This window comes from Aquarana catesbeiana, linkage group LG02 (assembly GCF_042186555.1).
Source record: "Aquarana catesbeiana isolate 2022-GZ linkage group LG02, ASM4218655v1, whole genome shotgun sequence".
Classification (NCBI taxonomy): Eukaryota; Metazoa; Chordata; class Amphibia; order Anura; family Ranidae; genus Aquarana; species Aquarana catesbeiana.
The window spans coordinates 320,577,289-320,596,693 of record NC_133325.1 but is presented as its reverse complement, the minus strand read 5'-3'; the positions used below and the strand labels follow the sequence as shown (position 1 = coordinate 320,596,693).

The 19,405-nt window shown below is 39.2% G+C and overlaps 1 protein-coding gene and 1 long non-coding RNA gene across 9 annotated transcripts in view; one reads left to right on the top strand and one right to left on the bottom strand.

Annotated features, from left to right (window-relative positions):
- LOC141127900 (uncharacterized) overlaps positions 1 to 19,405 on the bottom strand; it is a 192,385-nt gene that overhangs the window by 113,991 nt on the left and 58,989 nt on the right. Inside the window, exon 3 of one of the 4 annotated variants that reach the window (XR_012241608.1) lies at positions 3,654 to 4,393. The exons of the other annotated variants lie outside the window; for them this stretch is intronic. This is a non-coding gene — a long non-coding RNA (uncharacterized lncRNA). Of the gene's footprint in view, positions 1 to 3,653; positions 4,394 to 19,405 lie in introns of those variants that run through there. 4 annotated transcript variants of the gene reach the window in all.
- Positions 306 to 19,405, top strand: part of LOC141127898 (interleukin-1 receptor type 1-like) — an 88,164-nt gene continuing 69,064 nt past the window's right edge. Inside the window, exons 1-3 of one of the 5 annotated variants that reach the window (XM_073614770.1) lie at positions 306 to 329; positions 493 to 562; positions 3,293 to 3,362. In XM_073614770.1, coding sequence (XP_073470871.1) covers positions 3,302 to 3,362 — 61 coding nt within the window. In that variant the 5' untranslated portion in view covers positions 306 to 329; positions 493 to 562; positions 3,293 to 3,301. Of the gene's footprint in view, positions 409 to 492; positions 563 to 2,980; positions 3,209 to 3,292; positions 3,363 to 19,405 lie in introns of those variants that run through there. The other 4 variants (XM_073614769.1, XM_073614768.1, XM_073614771.1 and 1 more) reach the window with 4 other exon arrangements.

The following is a 19,405-nucleotide window of genomic DNA, read 5'->3' as shown; positions in this document are numbered from 1 at the left end:
TGCTAACTTAGGGGAATTCCCTTTTCATTACATTAATCATTCTAAGTATTTTTGTGCCAAGCTTTAATTATTGATCTCTGGAATGTGATATAGCGCAAACAAGGACAAATCATCACATGAAGATTGTGGCATAAATGGTCTAGAATTTACCTTGTAAATTCCCTTTGTTACTTGTCCAGGCACAAGTAACAAAGGGAAGAGAAACATTTTTTGAAACGCTTATCCTCAGATGTAATATTTTAAATGCTTACTTTCAAACCTTCATGAATCAGCAGGAAGTTATTTAGGTCATATGATGATTCAGTGTATGTGCCATTACTCTAGTTCAGGTAAACTGTACATTGGTTAAAAGAGGTGGTTCACTGCAAGTTCTACAATACTACTCTCTCTGCACTGTCTTCTTAAATGGTACAAATATTGAGTCGTATATTGGAATATGTTATGATTTAGGAAACTAAAAATACTTAATTCTTCTGTTTTTTTTTTTGACAGGTCCATAAAATGTTGGGACAGCTATTTATTTTTGTATTTCTTATTAGTCCAAATCACTCTTGTTTGTTAGGTAAGTGTACATTCATGTTTATGTTTGATATAAAATATTTATATATATTGTATTTTTTGTATTGTTTTAGTTATTTTAGTATAAACCACACCTGACAAATATAATGTTGTAAATATTGTGCTTTTCAGCATTTGTGTGTATATGTTATTTTAGGTAATTTTTAAGTATATAAGTTTGCCACATGACCGGTAAAAATTGTACTGATTGCCAATGTTGTGAATAGGAAATCTGGAAACCTTGTACTTTTCATATAGTTTCCTTGAATGCTCCTCTTTCCCCTTTTCATCCCTCTTAAAGCAGTGGCCAGTTCCAGATGAACCTGGTGAAATTTGCTTAGTAGATGTCCCTGTCAGCCCCTCCCACCCTACATGTTTCAATTGAAAAATCTAATCACATGCAGCTGTTGTTCAGGTATTCTGACAGCCACTGGTAGCTGTCAGAATACAATAGCCCAGGAGGGGAATACGTTCTAAGTTCTTTCATGCTGTATTACATGGCTGAAAGAATCTGTTACTAAAAGTGTATGGCCAGCTTAAGGCTTTGTTAATCCAACACTTCATATTCCTGGTATATGCCTGTTGTATCATATACTTGTACGAGAAAGTCTCCTGTTCTATTTGTATTGCTTCCTTTATGTGAAATCCCTGGTGTTCCTGCCAGTCCCTCTGCTTTCCTATTACAAACTGACCACACTAAGCAGGAGAACACACCATGGTCAGTTCTCTAGCTGTGCTGGGAAATCAATGTACTCTCCTTCAATGATCAGCCATTCACTGGGAAGCTCAGTGTGCTGCTGCTTCTCCTCCCTCCAGCTCTTATGCAGCTGAGAACAGTAGGAATGTGATCACTTATAAAAAAGGGAAAAAAGCTATTTATAATGTATTTTTATATCTATACAAAAATGTTTTGCCTTTCATTTCTATTTTAAACTGAATGGTCTGTTTTACAAGGTGATCGTTTACAATCACTTTAAGTCTTATACTCATGGTCATGCTCCTGCCAGATCCAAACTGCTCTCCCAACTCTCCTGGCCAGTCGCTTATTTGTCCATCATTTTATGAGTCTATAGTGCGTGAGAGGTTGTGAAAGGTTTTCTTTAAATTCTGTGATATGTAAGTGCCAGTAAATGTAACTATTTCTATAGAAAATGCAGCTGCTATAGGTGGAGGCTGGAAAGAAAATGCTTATTCACTCTGTACTTTAAATTGATAAAGTTAAAAAAATCTGGTAGCCCTTTTAAAATTATTAAACTGTTAGTAATTTTTTGTTTGTTGAGAACTTGAAGTTTAATGGGCGATTCATGCAGACAACACATTTCCAACAGTTTTCTTATCAGAATGGCCACATTCATTTTTACCATAGAGATCATTCTTTTGTACTTCTGGGCTGCTGACCACAAGTTTGCATTCTTGATGTGCTGGCCATTTCCTGTTACACTTACATTTCTCTCTCTCTCCAGAATAGTTCAGTATATTAATCTGGGGTAATCGATAAAGATATTTATAACATAGTATGCCCACTAAGGGGTATGCAATGAAATTAAATTATCAAGTACAATTATTAAAAGCATTATGTACTATATTGTTCTGATGTTTTAGGTTTTATGCTGATCTAGATGTCATGGTTGCTTTTACAGTGTTGCCGTGTGCTGTACAAAATTGTTAAGATTGTTGTCTATATTTGCTGTATTGCTCCTGTAAAGTCATCATTAAAGTAATTGCTCTGGTTGAAGAGAATCTGCACACTTTAGAGCAGTGGTTCCCAACCTCAGTCCTCAAGTACCCCCAACGGGTCATGTTTTGGGAACTTCCCTTATATAAAATGGCTCTTATCAATACCATGTCATTGAGATTGATTTAAAGCAGCTGAGAAAAGTTAAGGAAAACCTGAAAACATGGCCCGTTGGGGGTACTTGGAGAACGGAGGTTGAGAACCACTGCTTTAGAGATCCCAAAAATGTCTGTAAGGAGGAACCACAGTTTTTAAAAAGAAAATATTGATAAAAATAGAAATATTTTTATTGTGAAGAAACTCTCTTTGGCAATTGTTACGGCGACAAATGTCCTCATTAAAAGACTTCCCCTTTATTCTTGTTCCAATGGCAACTCAAAAATCAGGATTTTTCCTTACTTTCATTCCACACGGGTTGGAATGGTTTTTATTGAGTCATAATTCCTACAAAGCTGCACCACCCCATTCAAATGATCTTCTCACGCTGGGTAATGCTATTTCTGGGATTGCTAACTTAGGGGAATTCCAGTTTCATTACATTAATCATTCTAAGTATTTTTGTGCCAAGCTTTAATTATTGATCTCTGGAATGTGATATAGTGCAAACAAGGACAAATCATCACATGAAGATTGTGGCATAAATGGTCTAGAATTTACCTTGTAAATTCCCTTTGTTACTTGTCCAGGCACAAGTAACAAAGGGAAGAGAAACATTTTTTGAAACGCTTATCCTCAGATGTAATATTTTAAATGCTTACTTTCAAACCTTCATGAATCAGCAGGAAGTTATTTAATTCATATGATGATTCAGTGTATGTGTCATTACTCTAGTTCAGGTAAACTGTACATTGGTTAAAAGAGGTGGTTCACTGCAAGTTCTACAATACTACTCTCTCTGCACTGTCTTCTTAAATGGTACAAATATTGAGTCGTATATTGGAATATGTTATGATTTAGGAAACTAAAAATACTTAATTCTTCTGTTTTTTTTTTTGACAGGTCCATAAAATGTTGGGACAGCTATTTATTTTTGTATTTCTTATTAGTCCAAGTCACTCTTGTTTGTTAGGTAAGTGTACATTCATGTTTATGTTTGATATAAAATATTTATATATATTGTATTTTTTGTATTGTTTTAGTTATTTTAGTATAAACCACACCTGACAAATATAATGTTGTAAATATTCTGCTTTTCAGCATTTGTGTGTATATGTTATTTTAGGTAATTTTTAAGTATATAAGTTTGCAACATGACCGGTAAAAATTGGACTGATTGCCAATGTTGTGAATAGGAAATCTGGAAACCTTGTACTTTTCATATAGTTTCCTTGAATGCTCCTCTTTCCCCTTTTCATCCCTCTTAAAGCAGGCCTTACACTGTTCAAATTTTGGCCAGTTCCAGATGAACCTGGTGAAATTTGCTTAGTAGATGTCCCTGTCAGCCCCTCCCATCTGACATGTTTCAATTGAAAAATCTAATCACATGCAGCTGTTGTTCAGGTATTCTGACAGCCACTGGTAGCTGTCAGAATACAATAGCCCAGGAGGGGAATACGTTCTAAGTTCTTTCATGCTGTATTACATGGCTGAAAGAATCTGTACTAAAAGTGTATGGCCAGCTTAAGGCTTTGTTAATCCAACACTTCATATTCCTGGTATATGCCTGCTGTATCATGTACTTGTATGAGAAAGTCTCCTGTTCTATTTGTATTGCTTCCTTTATGTGAAATCCCTGGTGTTCCTGCCAGTCCCTCTGCTTTCCTATTACAAACTGACCACACTAAGCAGGAGAACACACCATGGTCAGTTCTCTAGCTGTGCTGGGAAATCAATGTACTCTCCTTCAATGATCAGACTTGTCTTGATACACCCCCGCTGCACAGCCATTCACTGGGAAGCTCAGTGTGCTGCTGCTTCTCCTCCCTCCAGCTCTTATGCAGCTGAGAACAGAAGGAATGTGATCACTTATAAAAAAGGGAAAAAAGCTATTTATAATGTATTTTTATATCTATACAAAAATGTTTTGCATTCTTGATGTGCTGGCCATTTCCTGTTACAGTTACATTTCTCTCTCTCTCCAGAATAGTTCAGTATATTAATCTGGGGTAATCGATTAAGATATTTATAACATAGTATGCCCACTAAGGGGTATGCAATGAAATTAAATTATCAAGTACAATTATTAAAAGCATTATGTACTATATTGTTCTGATGTTTTAGGTTTTATGCTGATCTAGATGTCATGGTTGCTTTTGCAGTGTTGCCGTGTGCTGTACAAAATTGTTAAGATTGTTGTCTATATTTGCTGTATTGCTCCTGTAAAGTCATCATTAAAGTAATTGCTCTGGTTGAAGAGAATCTGCACGCTTTAGAGCAGTGGTTCCCAACCTCAGTCCTCAAGTACCCCCAACGGGTTATGTTTTGGGAACTTCCCTTAGATAAAATGGCTCTTATCAATACCATGTCATTGAGATGGATTTAAAGCAGCTGTGAAAAGTTAAGGAAAACCTGAAAACATGGCCCGTTGGGGGTACTTGGAGAATGGAGGTTGGGAACCACTGCTTTAGAGATCCCAAAAATGGTTGTAAGGAGGAACCACAGTTTTTAAAAAGAAAATATTGATAAAAGCAGAAATATTTTTATTGTGAAGAAACTCTCTTTGGCAATTGTTACGGCGACAAATGTCCTCATTAAAAGACTTCCCCTTTATTCTTGTTCCAATGGCAACTCAAAAATCAGGATTTTTCCTTACTTTCATTCCTGTGATAGTGGTTACTAGGGCAAAAGAGGGGCTGAATCTCCGCAGAAGTTAAATGAACAGCCATAAAATCTTGATGGGGTTGCTAATCCCCCCTATTATAAAACTAAAACAGCAAAAAAGTATTTTGGCTTTGCATTTACTTTAGGGCCAGGTTCACATTGTTGTGTTGTAGTAACGTGCATCAGTGTATGGGGTTGCTCCCAATGCACTAAATCAATGCGCCTGCACTGTAATACAATACCATATGGTGCTGCGCATTGCATTACCACAAAAGAGTCAGGTGGAGGTTTTGCCCGTAATCAGGTGTGCTGGCAGCCCTTCATTTGAAATGTGTTATATGATGTAATGCCTGTTATCATGTTTTAACACAGTACACAAGTCTGAACCCAACCTAAATCTATGCTTCTATTTTCTGCCCTTCTTCTCTTTATGACCTTAGGCATTAGTGTAAAACTGAACTTCCTTCTGTCTTCAAGTCAGATTAGTGTGAGCAGCATGGCTTCAGAAGCCAAAGAGTTATGTGTACATTTAAACATTTAACCTGTGGAAGGTTTTACCCCTACATGACCAGGGCATTTTTTTGCTGTTCAGCACTGTGCCACTTTAACTGACAATTGCGCCGTCATGCAACACTGAACCCAAATGAAATTTACATAAATTTTTTTCACACAAATAGAGCTTTCTTTTGGTGGTATTTAACCACTTCATCCCCGAAAAATTTGGCTGCTCAATGACCAGGCCATTTTTTGCGGTACGGCACTGCGTCGCTTTAACTGACAATTGCCCGGTCATGCGATGCTGCACCCAAACAAAATTGACGTCCTTTTTTTCCCACAAATAGAGCTTTCTTTTGGTGGTATTTGATCATTTCTGCAGTTTTTATTTTTTGCGCTATAAACAAAAGAAGAGCGACAATTTTGAAAAAAACACAACATCTTTTACTTTTTGCTATAATAAATATCCCAAATTAAAAAAAAAAAAAAACGTATTTTTTTTCTCAGTTTAGGCCGATATGTATTCTTCTACATATATTTGGTAAAAAAAAATCGTAATAAGCATATATTGATTGGTTTGCGCAAAAGTTAGAGCATCTACAAAATAGGGGATAGATTTATGGCATTTTTATTATTATTATTTTTTTTTTACTAGTAATGGTGGCGATCTGCGATTTTTCTCGGGACTGCGACATTATGGCGGACACATCGGACACTTTTGACACATTTTTGGGACCATTGGCATTTATACAGCAATCAGCGCTATAAAAATTCACTGATTACTGTGTAAATGTCACTGGCAGGGAAGGGGTTAACACTAGGGGCGATCAAGGGTTAACTGTGTTCCCTGACTGTGTGTTCAAACTGTAGGGGGAGGGGACTGACTATAGGAGATGAGAGATCGTGGTTCCTAGCTATTAGGAACTCACAATCTCTCTCTCCTCAGCTCACAGAACAGGATTTTTACACACACACATCCCTGTTCTGCCTCTCGTGCCCGCGATTGCTCGTGGCCGTGCCTGCTATCCCGCTTAGTGTGACCGACGTACAGATACGACGGTTCGCGGGATCGTGCCGACCTGCCGCAGTATAGTATATAAACTTTCTTCATAAATTTAGGCCAAAATGTAGTCTGCTACATTTCTTTGGTAAAAATAACCTAAATCAGTGTAAATTATTTATTCTGTGTCTACAAACTATATATTTGAAAATTGATCAGTCCTGATGTACTGACTGTCTCATCTCACTTCTTGAGGCCCTAAAATTCCAGGACAGTACAGTATAGTCCAAGGTATTTAGCAAGAGGAATGTCAAGTTTTTTGAAGTTGTAACTTTTTTTACAATTGTTTGAAAAAATGAAGAGATTAAATTAAATTTTTTTTTTAAAATTTTTTGTTACATATTGTCACCAGTGCAGTACAGCATCATTATATGGCTGGTGTGGCAGTGATCAAGGATACTGACTGGTTACAGTGTGTAAAAAACAAAAACAAAAACAAAACAATTTTTTGTTCATTTTTTTAAACATGTTTTCCTTTTATTTTTTACATTTTTTTTTTTACTATTTTTTTTTTTTTACATACTCTTATCAGAGTATTTCAGTGTCGCCATAGTGGGAGGGGGGGATCATGTTTTCTTTTTACACAATTATTGCTTATGATTAACAGTGATGATTGCTATTATAAGCAACAGTTTTAGCTGTCATGAATGGCTTTCATTTATTACAACTTGCTTACTATTGTGATCTGTGATTGCCTACAGCTAATCACATGGTACAGGGTGCTTTGATTGGTCCAGGTGCCATGTGAAAGCTGTGGGCCAATCACAGCATCACAATAGTAAGCACAACAGTCATGAATGGAAGCCATGCATGGCTGTTTTGTTTACATTGTAATCATGTGATCACTATGATCAATCATAGCAATCACATGATACTCCAGCCGCTCAAGGTGGTCGGGTACTGATCACCATGATCGGACACAGCGGTCACAGGTTCACACCACTGCGCGAACCAGGGGGCACACCAGTGCAAAAGTGCTCAGCAGCGTACCAGTACCTTGTTGAGCCTGCAGCTGCCGCCTGCTAGCAGCAGTGGTAATTTCGTCAACATTTAACAAATTGGTTAAATAAGACAATGTACCAAAGTTTGGCGTACATGGTTAGCCGAACCTGATACGGCTTAATGAATACGGGTTTAAAGGCAGACAACATGTTCTATGATCCATTATCACCCTGGGCTAGTTTGGAGTTTTAAGCTCAAGTTTAGGTTAAGTAATATCCTTAGTTACATTGGCAGACGATGTCTGTAATTCTATCAAGGTCATGTATTGGATAGGGAGAAGCGTTCTCAATTATTGTTCCATTCTCTAATATGCAACTCACTCTGGCAAATTTAATGTATCACCTCATTTGTTGTACGTGTGTACTGTAGGCACTTAATTTATATGTGTATTGTTTGTACCAAAACTTGCAATAAAAATAATAAAAAAAAAAAAATAAGACAATTTACATTAACTATTGGCTATTAGCTAGTAGGTTGAGCAATATGTTACAATGCTATGCTGTGTCGTGTGTAACTGGGGTTTAAGGATAGCTTTCAGACCCAACAAATTACTTAACAGGCTGTTAAATTGCAAAACACAATGGGCTTGTTGCACAAAAAAGGCAGATTTGTTTTGTGCAATGCAGACACTTATGCCGCGTACACACGGTCGGACTTTACGGCGGACTTTGCCCGGCGGATTTTTCGACGTACTTTCCGACGGACTTTGTGAATGAACGGACTTGCCTACACACAATCCACCAAAGTCCGTCGAATTCGTACGTGATGACGTACGACCGGACTAAAACAAGGAAGTTCATAGCCAGTAGCCAATAGCTGCCCTAGCGTGCCTTTTTGTCCGTCGAACTAGCATACAGACGAGCGGACTTTTCGACCGGACTCGATTTCAACGGATAAATTTTAAACAAGTTTAAAATCTAAGTCCGTCCAACTTTTGAGAAAACAAAGTCCGCTGGAGCCCACACACATCGAATTGTCCGACGAAATCCAGTCCGCCGGGCAAAGTCCGCCGTAAAGTCCGCTCGTGTGTACGCGGCATAAGAAACTCACTGCATGCAGACTGTGGATATTCTGCAAGTTTACAAGCCACCGTAAAAATTTCTATCTGGCATGTAAATTCCAAGCCAAGACATAGCCAAATAACAGTTGGTCAGTTTTCAACAGTGTAATGCTAGTATTTGGGACAGTGGTCACTTAGAGTTTTATAGCAAATTGTTACAGCAACAGGAAAGCAAAATCTTCTTTCCTTATTAAAAAAGCCAAGAGAACTTGTTCTGGCAAGTTTTGAGCTAGGAACAGCACTTTTTCTCTTTGAGAAAGCACTGTCCCTAGCAGTGTTAATTAAAATATGACAAAAACTAAAACAATTCAAATGACTAAAATACTACTAAAACTAAAACAATTCGGAACACTAAGATACAACTAAAACTAACATGGCACTTTAGTCAAAAGACTATGACTAAAACAAAATCAAATTGTGATGTCAAAATTAACACTGGTTATATATCACAATGGCTAAATCTGTGAATGACCACTTTCTGACATCAATGGGAGGACATATGGGAAGAGAAGATAATGGGAGAAGCCACCACCAACATAAAAGAGGCTTACCGGAGCTAGTGGACTCAACAAGGCATATGCCCAATGAGTCGTCAAGGCTTATGGTGACAGCACACTGGTAGGCGGGGACATCCACGTCTGCAGATGTTGGCACAGGAGGATGATGTTCACACTGTTCCTCAGATGACTCACAGCAAGGAAAGGAAACTCAGAGATGGGCATATGTAAGCATATGCTCACAGGATGCAACCATAAATGAAACACAAGTTCCACATAGTGTAAATCTGCATAACAAAGAACATTTTTTAAAATTGAGGAATACTCACATTTGAGCAGATAAAAAAGGGCTTATATAAAGGCTAAAAGTTAATGCAATAGCATCACCAGGCTTGTCCTGACACGCTTCTTCTAACGAGATATCATCTGGGGGCATCTGGAGACATCTTCCAGATTGTCCATTAGCTCCGGTAAGCCTCTTTTATGTTGGTGGTGGCTTCTCCCATTATCTTCTCTTCACATCTGTCCTCCCATTGATGTCAGAAAATGGTCATTCACTTACCTGGACTAATATCATATCTCAGTTTTCATCTGTGCACTATATTCACATATCTTCCATTACAGTGTAGACTTTATTTAGTATATTCATTTATGTTTTTGTATGTAAATCTTTCAGAGTGTACAATGTCAACCTTTTCTCTGTACCATATATGGTCCTATTTATTATGACCGTTCCTATTTAGCGCTGCACATTTACTAGTTTATAAGCCATTATTGACTTGGTCAACTCGTTTTACAATTCAGCAAGGAGTATTTCTTTATATGTGTATTAACCATAAGAGGTACAAGGTGACATTGACACAAAGTATTTGAGGTCTATTAAGACAGAAAACATGGAGGATGTCATTGATGATTTCTCCACATGCAATTACTAGTTACCCGGCTGCCATTCTAATTCTCTTGCTCAATTACTTTGAGTCCCTGCCCCAGGCCCAATATACAGAAAAGGGTCTCTGACGTTTATCTGACTTTTTGATCCTCATATATGTTTTAGGTTTGTGACGGAGTTTGTGGGATCCCAGTGGGAAACTTTTTTTTCTACTTAATTATGTTTTTAAAATGTCAGAATTGATCAAACAATCCATGTGGAGCATTTTATTTAAAGTGGAACTTAAGTTCTGCTGTAAGGAACAGCGAGCAGGCAGACTTTTATGGCAGAAGAGACATACAATGTCTCTTCTGCCATAAAATGCCCCTAACCTGCCTGCTCACTGTCTTCTCTGGTGCTGTAAACTGAGCTGTGAACGTGACGGTGACTGGCTCCTGTGCATGAGTGACATCATCCCGTGCTGGCCAGTGAAGAGACCGGAAGACTGACTGTTAGCACCAGTAAAAGATAGGTGGACAATTGAGTATTAATACCTTTAGGTCTGCTTTGGGGACCCAATTAATAGTGCTTTCTGCACAGTATTACAGTGTTGTACTTTTTGTTTAATTTGAATGGTTTGTTACTGGTTTACTTGCAAATATTGCTTGGAAAATTCATTATCTGCCTATTAGCGTAGTCTGCTGCGTAGTCTGATCTAAATAAGGAATGACCATAAAAAGGTTGAATACAGAACATAGGGCTATTTGGTTGTTGAGGGTACTTTGACCAGTGAACATAAACGAAATGTGCCAGTTACATAGGACGGATAATATTGGGATTGCATGGGATAGCATTTTAACCACTTTATCTGCGGAAGATTTTACCCCCTTCATGACCAGGCCATTTTTTGCTATTCGGTACATATCCGGTTCGGTTTGCAGCAGAACATGCGAACAGGCAAAAAACTTGGCAGAAGACACGAACACCGTTAAAGTCTATGGGACACGAACATGAATAATCAAGAGTGCTCATTTTAAAGGCTTATATGCAAGTTATTATCATATAAAGTGTTTGAGGACCTGGGTCCTGCCCCAGGGGACATGTATCATTTTTTTTAAAACTCAGTTTTTTCGGGAACAGTGATTTTTTTTAATGCTTAAAGTGAAACAATACAAATGAAATATTCCTTTAAATATTGTGCCCGGCGGTGTCTATAGTATACCTGTAAAGTGGCACAGTTTTCCCATGTTTAGAACAGTACCACAGCAAAATTACATTTCTAAAGGAAAAATTGTCATTAAAAACTGATTGCGGCTGTAACGAATTGACGGGTCTCAGCAACATAGATAAAACTCATTGAAAAAAAGAGCATGGGGCCCCCCCAGTCCATTACCAGGCCCTTTGGGTCTAGTATGAATATTAAGGGGAACCCCAAGCCAAAATAAAAATTGCATGGGGGTCCACCTAAAATCCATAACAGGCCCTTCAGGTCTGATATAGAAATTAAGGGGAACCCTGGGCCAAATAAAAAAAAAGGTGTAGGGGTCCTCCCCAAAATCCATACCAACCCTTCAGGTCTGGTAGGGATTTTAAGGGGAATCCTGCGCCAGCATTTAAAAAAAAATGGCGTAGGGGTCCCCCCAAAATCCATATCAGACCCTTATCTGAGCACGCAACCTGGCAGGCCTCAGGAAAAGAGAGGGGACGAGAGAGCCTTCCCCCCACCTGAACTGTACCAGGCCACATGCCCTCAACATGGGGAGGGTGCTTTGGGGTCTGACCCCAAAGCACTTTCCCCATGTTGATGGGGACAAGGGTCTCATCCCCACAACCCTTGCCCGGTGGTTGTGGGGGTATGCGGGCGGGGGGCTTATTGAAATCTGGAAGCCCCCTTTAACAAGGGGACCCCCAGTTCCTGGCCTCCCTACTGTGTGAATTGGTAATGGGGCACATCGTACCCCTACCATTTCACAAAAAAAGTTTCAAAAATAGTAAAAAAGACAAGAGACAGATTGGGACAAGTCCTTTATGTCACGGTCCCTACCGTGCCATGCAGACAGCCAGGCGTGGTCACGCCCCAAGTGGCTCAAGGTGGTATTGAATCCATAACCTTCTGTTTGCTGCTCCTGTTGCTTTACTTCTGAGCCACACCTCAGTTCTCTAGTCAGCCTGCTTTCCAGCTATGCCTAGTTCTGCATTAAGTACTGAGGGTGATACTCTGATTGTACCTGTCACTCCTTGTTCAGCTGAGGCAGTTTATCCAATCAGCTGGGTATAAAACACTGCCTCACTCTGAGGGCTTGGTCAGTTCATTGTCTCTTGTCTCTATCATTGCCAAAGGTTCCTGTGTCTCTTGTATCTATCATTGCCAAAGGTTCCTGTGTTCCTGTGTTCCTGTGTCTCTTGTCTCTATCATTGCCAAAGGTTCCTGTGTTCTTGTGTCTCTTGTTTTGCCTAAGTGTTCCAGTGATCCTGTGTTCAAGTTACAGTGTTCCAAGACTGACCTCGGCTTCTGATCCTGGCTTTGTTTATCATTTATTCTGACTTCTGGAATCTGACTATGGCTTTACCTGGACAATCCTTTGGCAAATTCCTGTCAAGCCCCCGTGCACAGATTCACAGCCCAGGTAGCTTATTACCTTGTTACCGTGAGCTGTGTGTATTTGCAAGGGTGAGCATACATCTCTGCACTATGGACTCCAACCAAGGTAAGCCCTTACATAATGAACTGACCATCATGGAGTCCGCAGAGATACACAAGATTCTCACCTCCCTTGCTCTGCAAGTCTGCAGCCTGGGCCTGGCTGTTTCAAAACTGCAGCAAAAGTTCTGTTGTTATTTAAAGGTACAGTAGGCCCAGCCCTGGAACCCATGGAGATCGGGGCCATCCGGTCCAAGCTGTCTAAAGGTGAAAGAGAGCGGAGGAGAGACTAAGGCCAAAGGTTCTCCAAGTGGGTTCTATTAGGATCCATCCTGCTACCCCGGAATCTCTGCCTGCTACCCCGCTTGAAGTTCCAGTGCCTGTGTCCCCGCTTGAAGTTCCAGTGCCTGTGTCCCCGCTTGAAGCTACGGTGCCTGTGTCCCCGCTTGAAGCTCCGGTGCCTGTGTCCCCGCTTGAAGCTCCGGTGCCTGTGTCCTCGCTTGAAGTTCTACCACCTGACGGTATGTACGCCTCGAATAGCACCATTGTCTGTAAGCAGGATCTGGCAATGTTTGAAAAAGCTTTGCAAGCTGCGAATGCACTCCCTACAAGAACTTCAAGAAACAACAAAGACCAAAAAGAAAAAGAAAGTCTTCTGCCACTGCTGTTGGTGCTTTGTTTCCCTGTGGGCTTGATGAGGACTGTAGGTATGGCATGGATGTCTAAGGCAGAACATTCCTCCTGTCAGGCGAGGAAGTGCTTGGCTTCTCTGGTGAGGAGGATAGTTCGGACCTCGAGGACTATGTCTATGTGGAACCACCTGTCCACGCCCAGAGGGCGTTTCTAAGGGGGGGGAACTGTCACGGTCCCTACCGTGCCACTCAGGCAGCCAGCCGTGGTCACGCCCCAAGTGGCTCAAGGTGGTATTGAACCCATAACCTTCCATTTGCTGCTCCTGTTGCTTTACTTCTGAGCCACACCTCAGTTCTCTATTCAGCCTGCTTTCCAGCTGTGCCTAGTTCTGCATGAAGTACTGAGGGCGATACTATGATTGTACCTGTCACTCCTGGTTCAGATGAGGCAGTTTATCCAATCAGCTGGGTATAAAACACTGCCTCACTCTGAGGACTTGGTTAGTTCATTGTCTCTTGTCTCTATCATTGCCAAAGGTTCCTGTGTTCCTGTGTCTCTTGTCTCTACAGTATCATTGACAAAGGTTCCTGTGTTCCTGTGTCTCTTGTTTTGCTTAAGTGTTCCAGTGTTCCTGTGTTCAAGTTACAGTGTTCCAAGACTGACACCGGCTTCTGACCCTGGCTTTGTTTATTCTGACTTCTGGAATCCCTGACTATGGCTTTACCTGGACAATCCTTTGGCAAATTCCTGTCAAGCCCCCTTGCACAGATTCACAGCCCAGGTAGCTTCTTACCTTGTTACCGTGGGCTGTGTGTATTTGCAAGGGTAAGCATACATCTCTGCACTACGGACTCCACCCAAGGTAAGCCCTTACACTTTATTAAAAAATAAAAAAAAATAAAAATGTCTCTCAATGTAAGTTCACGCCGCCCGACGGACCGAAAAAGAAAAAAAAAATGTATGAATTAACATTTGTGTCATTAGGAATTCCATATTCTTTGAAATTACAGAAGTCTATAATTTCAAATGACCACAACTTTCTGTGATGCATCATATACATGAAGTGGCGGCTGGTGCTCCATTATTTTGGGGGGGTGCAAACAAAGCCCCAACCAACCCCATACCCCTCCCCCCGGTCACTCGCCCGCAATAAGGGCAGATAGATAGATAGATAGATAGATAGATAGATAGATAGATAGATAGATAGATAGATAGATAGATAGATAGGGTGGGAGGGGGAGAATGAAAGACAGGGTGGGTGGGGGAGAATAAAAGATAGATAGATAGATAGATAGATAGATAGATAGATAGATAGATAGATAGATAGATAGATAGATAGATAGATAGATAGATAGATAGATAGATAGATAGATAGATAGATAGATAGATAGGGTGAGAGGGGGAGAATGATAGATAGATAGATAGATAGATAGATAGATAGATAGATAGATAGATAGATAGATAGATAGATAGATAGATAGATAGAGTGGGAGGGGGAGAATGAAAGATAGATAGATAGATAGATAGATAGATAGATAGATAGATAGATAGATAGATAGATAGAGTGGGAGGGGGAGGATGAAAGATAGATAGATAGATAGAGTGGGAGGGGGAGAATGAAAGATAGATAGATAGATAGATAGATAGATAGATAGATAGATAGATAGATAGATAGATAGATAGATAGATAGATAGATAGATAGATAGATAGAGTGGGAGGGGGAGGATGAAAGATAGATAGATAGATAGATAGATAGATAGATAGATAGATAGATAGATAGATAGATAGATAGATAGATAGATAGATAGGGTGGGAGGGGGAGAATGAAAGATAGATGGATAGATAGATAGATAGATAGATAGATAGATAGATAGATAGATAGATAGATAGATAGATAGATAGATAGATAGAGTGGGAGGGGGAGGATGAAAGATAGATAGATAGATAGATAGATAGATAGATAGATAGATAGATAGATAGATAGATAGATAGAGTGGGAGGGGAGAATGATAGATAGATAGATAGATAGATAGATAGATAGATAGATAGATAGATAGATAGATAGATAGATAGATAGATAGATAGATAGATAGGGTGGGAGGGGGAGAATGAAAGATAGATAGATAGGGTGGGAGGGGGAGAATGAAAGATAGATAGATAGGGTGGGAGGGGGAGAATGAAAGATAGATAGATAGATAGATAGATAGATAGATAGATAGATAGATAGGGTGGGAGGGGGAGAATGAAAGATAGATAGATAGATAGGGTGGGAGGGGGAGAATGATAGATAGATAGATAGATAGATAGATAGATAGATAGATAGATAGATAGATAGATAGATAGATAGATAGATAGATAGGGTGGGAGGGGGAGACTGAAAGATAGATAGATAGGGTGGGAGGGGGAGAATGAAAGATAGATAGATAGGGTGGGAGGGGGAGAATGAAAGATAGATAGATAGATAGATAGATAGATAGATAGATAGATAGATAGATAGATAGATAGATAGATAGATAGATAGGGTGGGAGGGGGAGAATGAAAGATAGATAGATAGATAGATAGATAGATAGATAGATAGATAGATAGATAGATAGATAGATAGATAGATAGGGTGGGAGGGGGAGAATGAAAGATAGATAGATAGATAGATAGGGTGGGAGGGGGAGAATGATAGATAGATAGATAGATAGATAGATAGATAGATAGATAGATAGATAGATAGATAGATAGATAGATAGGGTGGGAGGGGGAGACTGAAAGATAGATAGATAGGGTGGGAGGGGGAGAATGAAAGATAGATAGATAGATAGATAGATAGATAGATAGATAGATAGATAGATAGATAGATAGATAGATAGATAGATAGATAGATAGATAGATAGATAGGGTGAGAGGGGGAGAATGATAGATAGATAGATAGATAGATAGATAGATAGATAGATAGATAGATAGATAGATAGATAGATAGATAGATAGGGTGAGAGGGGGAGAATGATAGATAGATAGATAGATAGATAGATAGATAGATAGATAGATAGATAGATAGAGTGGGAGGGGGAGAATGAAAGATAGATAGATAGGGTGGGAGGGGGAGAATGATAGATAGATAGATAGATAGATAGATAGATAGATAGATAGATAGATAGATAGATAGATAGATAGATAGATAGATAGATAGGGTGGGAGGGGAGAATGAAAGATAGATAGATAGATAGATAGATAGATAGATAGATAGATAGATAGATAGATAGATAGATAGATAGATAGATAGATAGATAGATAGATAGATAGGGTGGGAGGGGGAGAATGAAAGATAGATAGATAGATAGGGTGGGAGGGGCAAATGAAGCATCTAACATGCAATCACGTGATTGCATAGACGTCATGCTTCCCTGTGTCCAGCGCCCATACACAGTGCACTTGTGCACTTAAAGGACTTTTTTTTTTTTTTTTAACCTCCTTGGCGGTATTCCCAAGTGTGGCTCGGGTGAGATTTCAGTACCATAGATAGATAGATAGATAGATAGATAGATAGATAGATAGATAGATAGATAGATAGATAGATAGATAGGGTGAGAGGGGGAGAATGATAGATAGATAGATTGGAAGATAGATAGATAGATAGATAGATAGATAGATAGATAGATAGATAGATAGATAGATAGATAGATAGATAGATAGATAGAGTGGGAGGGGGAGAATGAAAGATAGATAGATAGATAGATAGATAGATAGATAGATAGATAGATAGATAGATAGATAGAGTGGGAGGGGGAGAATGAAAGATAGATAGATAGGGTGGGAGGGGGAGAATGAAAGATAGATAGATAGATAGATAGATAGATAGATAGATAGATAGATAGATAGATAGATAGATAGATAGATAGATAGGGTGAGAGGGGGAGAATGATAGATAGATAGATAGATAGATAGATAGATAGATAGATAGATAGATAGATAGATAGATAGATAGATAGATAGATAGATAGGGTGAGAGGGGGAGAATGATAGATAGATAGATAGATAGATAGATAGATAGATAGATAGATAGATAGGGTGGGAGGGGGAGAATGAAAGATAGATAGATAGGGTGGGAGGGGGAGAATGATAGATAGATAGATAGATAGATAGATAGATAGATAGATAGATAGATAGATAGATAGATAGATAGATAGATAGATAGGGTGGGAGGGGGAGAATGAAAGATAGATAGATAGGGTGGGAGGGGGAGAATGAAAGATAGATAGATAGATAGATAGATAGATAGATAGATAGATAGATAGATAGATAGATAGGGTGAGAGGGGGAGAATGATAGATAGACAGATAGATAGATAGATAGATAGATAGATAGATAGATAGATAGATAGATAGATAAATAGATAGATAGATAGGGTGAGAGGGGGAGAATGATAGATAGATAGATAGATAGATAGATAGATAGATAGATAGATAGATAGATAGATAGATAGGGTGGGAGGGGGAGAATGAAAGATAGATAGATAGGGTGGGAGGGGGAGAATGATAGATAGATAGATAGATAGATAGATAGATAGATAGATAGATAGATAGATAGATAGATAGATAGATAGATAGATAGATAGATAGATAGATAGGGTGGGAGGGGAGAATGAAAGATAGATAGATAGATAGATAGATAGATAGATAGATAGATAGATAGATAGATAGATAGATAGATAGATAGATAGATAGATAGATAGATAGATAGATAGGGTGGGAGGGGGAGAATGAAAGATAGATAGATAGATAGATAGGGTGGGAGGGGCAAATGAAGCATCTAACATGCAATCACGTGATTGCATAGACGTCATGCTTCCCTGTGTCCGGCGCCCATACACAGTGCACTTGTGCACTTAAAGGACTTTTTTTTTTTTTTTTTAACCTCCTTGGCGGTATTCCCAAGTGTGGCTCGGGTGAGATTTCAGTACGATAGATAGATAGATAGATAGATAGATAGATAGATAGATAGATAGATAGATAGATAGATAGATAGATAGATAGATAGATAGGGTGAGAGGGGGAGAATGATAGATAGATAGATAGATAGATAGATAGATAGATAGATAGATAGATAGATAGATAGATAGATAGATAGATAGAGTGGGAGGGGGAGAATGAAAGATAGATAGATAGATAGATAGATAGATAGATAGATAGATAGATAGATAGATAGATAGATAGAGTGGGAGGGGGAGAATGAAAGATAGATAGATAGGGTGGGAGGGGGAGAATGAAAGATAGATAGATAGATAGATAGATAGATAGATAGATAGATAGATAGATAGATAGATAGATAGATAGATAGATAGATAGGGTGAGAGGGGGAGAATGATAGATAGATAGATAGATAGATAGATAGATAGATAGATAGATAGATAGATAGATAGATAGGGTGGGAGGGGGAGAATGAAAGATAGATAGATAGGGTGGGAGGGGGAGAATGATAGATAGATAGATAGATAGATAGATAGATAGATAGATAGATAGATAGATAGATAGATAGATAGATAGATAGATAGATAGAGTGGGAGGGGAGAATGAAAGATAGATAGATAGATAGATAGATAGATAGATAGATAGATAGATAGATAGATAGATAGATAGATAGATAGATAGATAGATAGATAGATAGATAGGGTGGGAGGGGGAGAATGAAAGATAGATAGATAGATAGATAGGGTGGGAGGGGCAAATGAAGCATCTAACATGCAATCACGTGATTGCATAGACGTCATGCTTCCCTGTGTCCGGCGCCCATACACAGTGCACTTGTGCACTTAAAGGACTTTTTTTTTTTAACCTCCTTGGCGGTATTCCCAAGTGTGGCTCGGGTGAGATTTCAGTACCATTAGCAGTAACCCCGAGCCACACTCGGGACTGCTTCGCTGGATCCTGGAAGAGGTTTCTTACCTTGTCCCTGGGATCCCGCGATGTACTCCCGCTGTGCACGGCAGCCTCGATCCTCTGTGTGTTCCGGCTTCCCTTCCCTGCGAGCGTCGCAATGCAGGGGGTGGAACCAGCGGCAGATTAAAAAAGTGTAAAACACAACACACACCATACATTGTAATCTTATT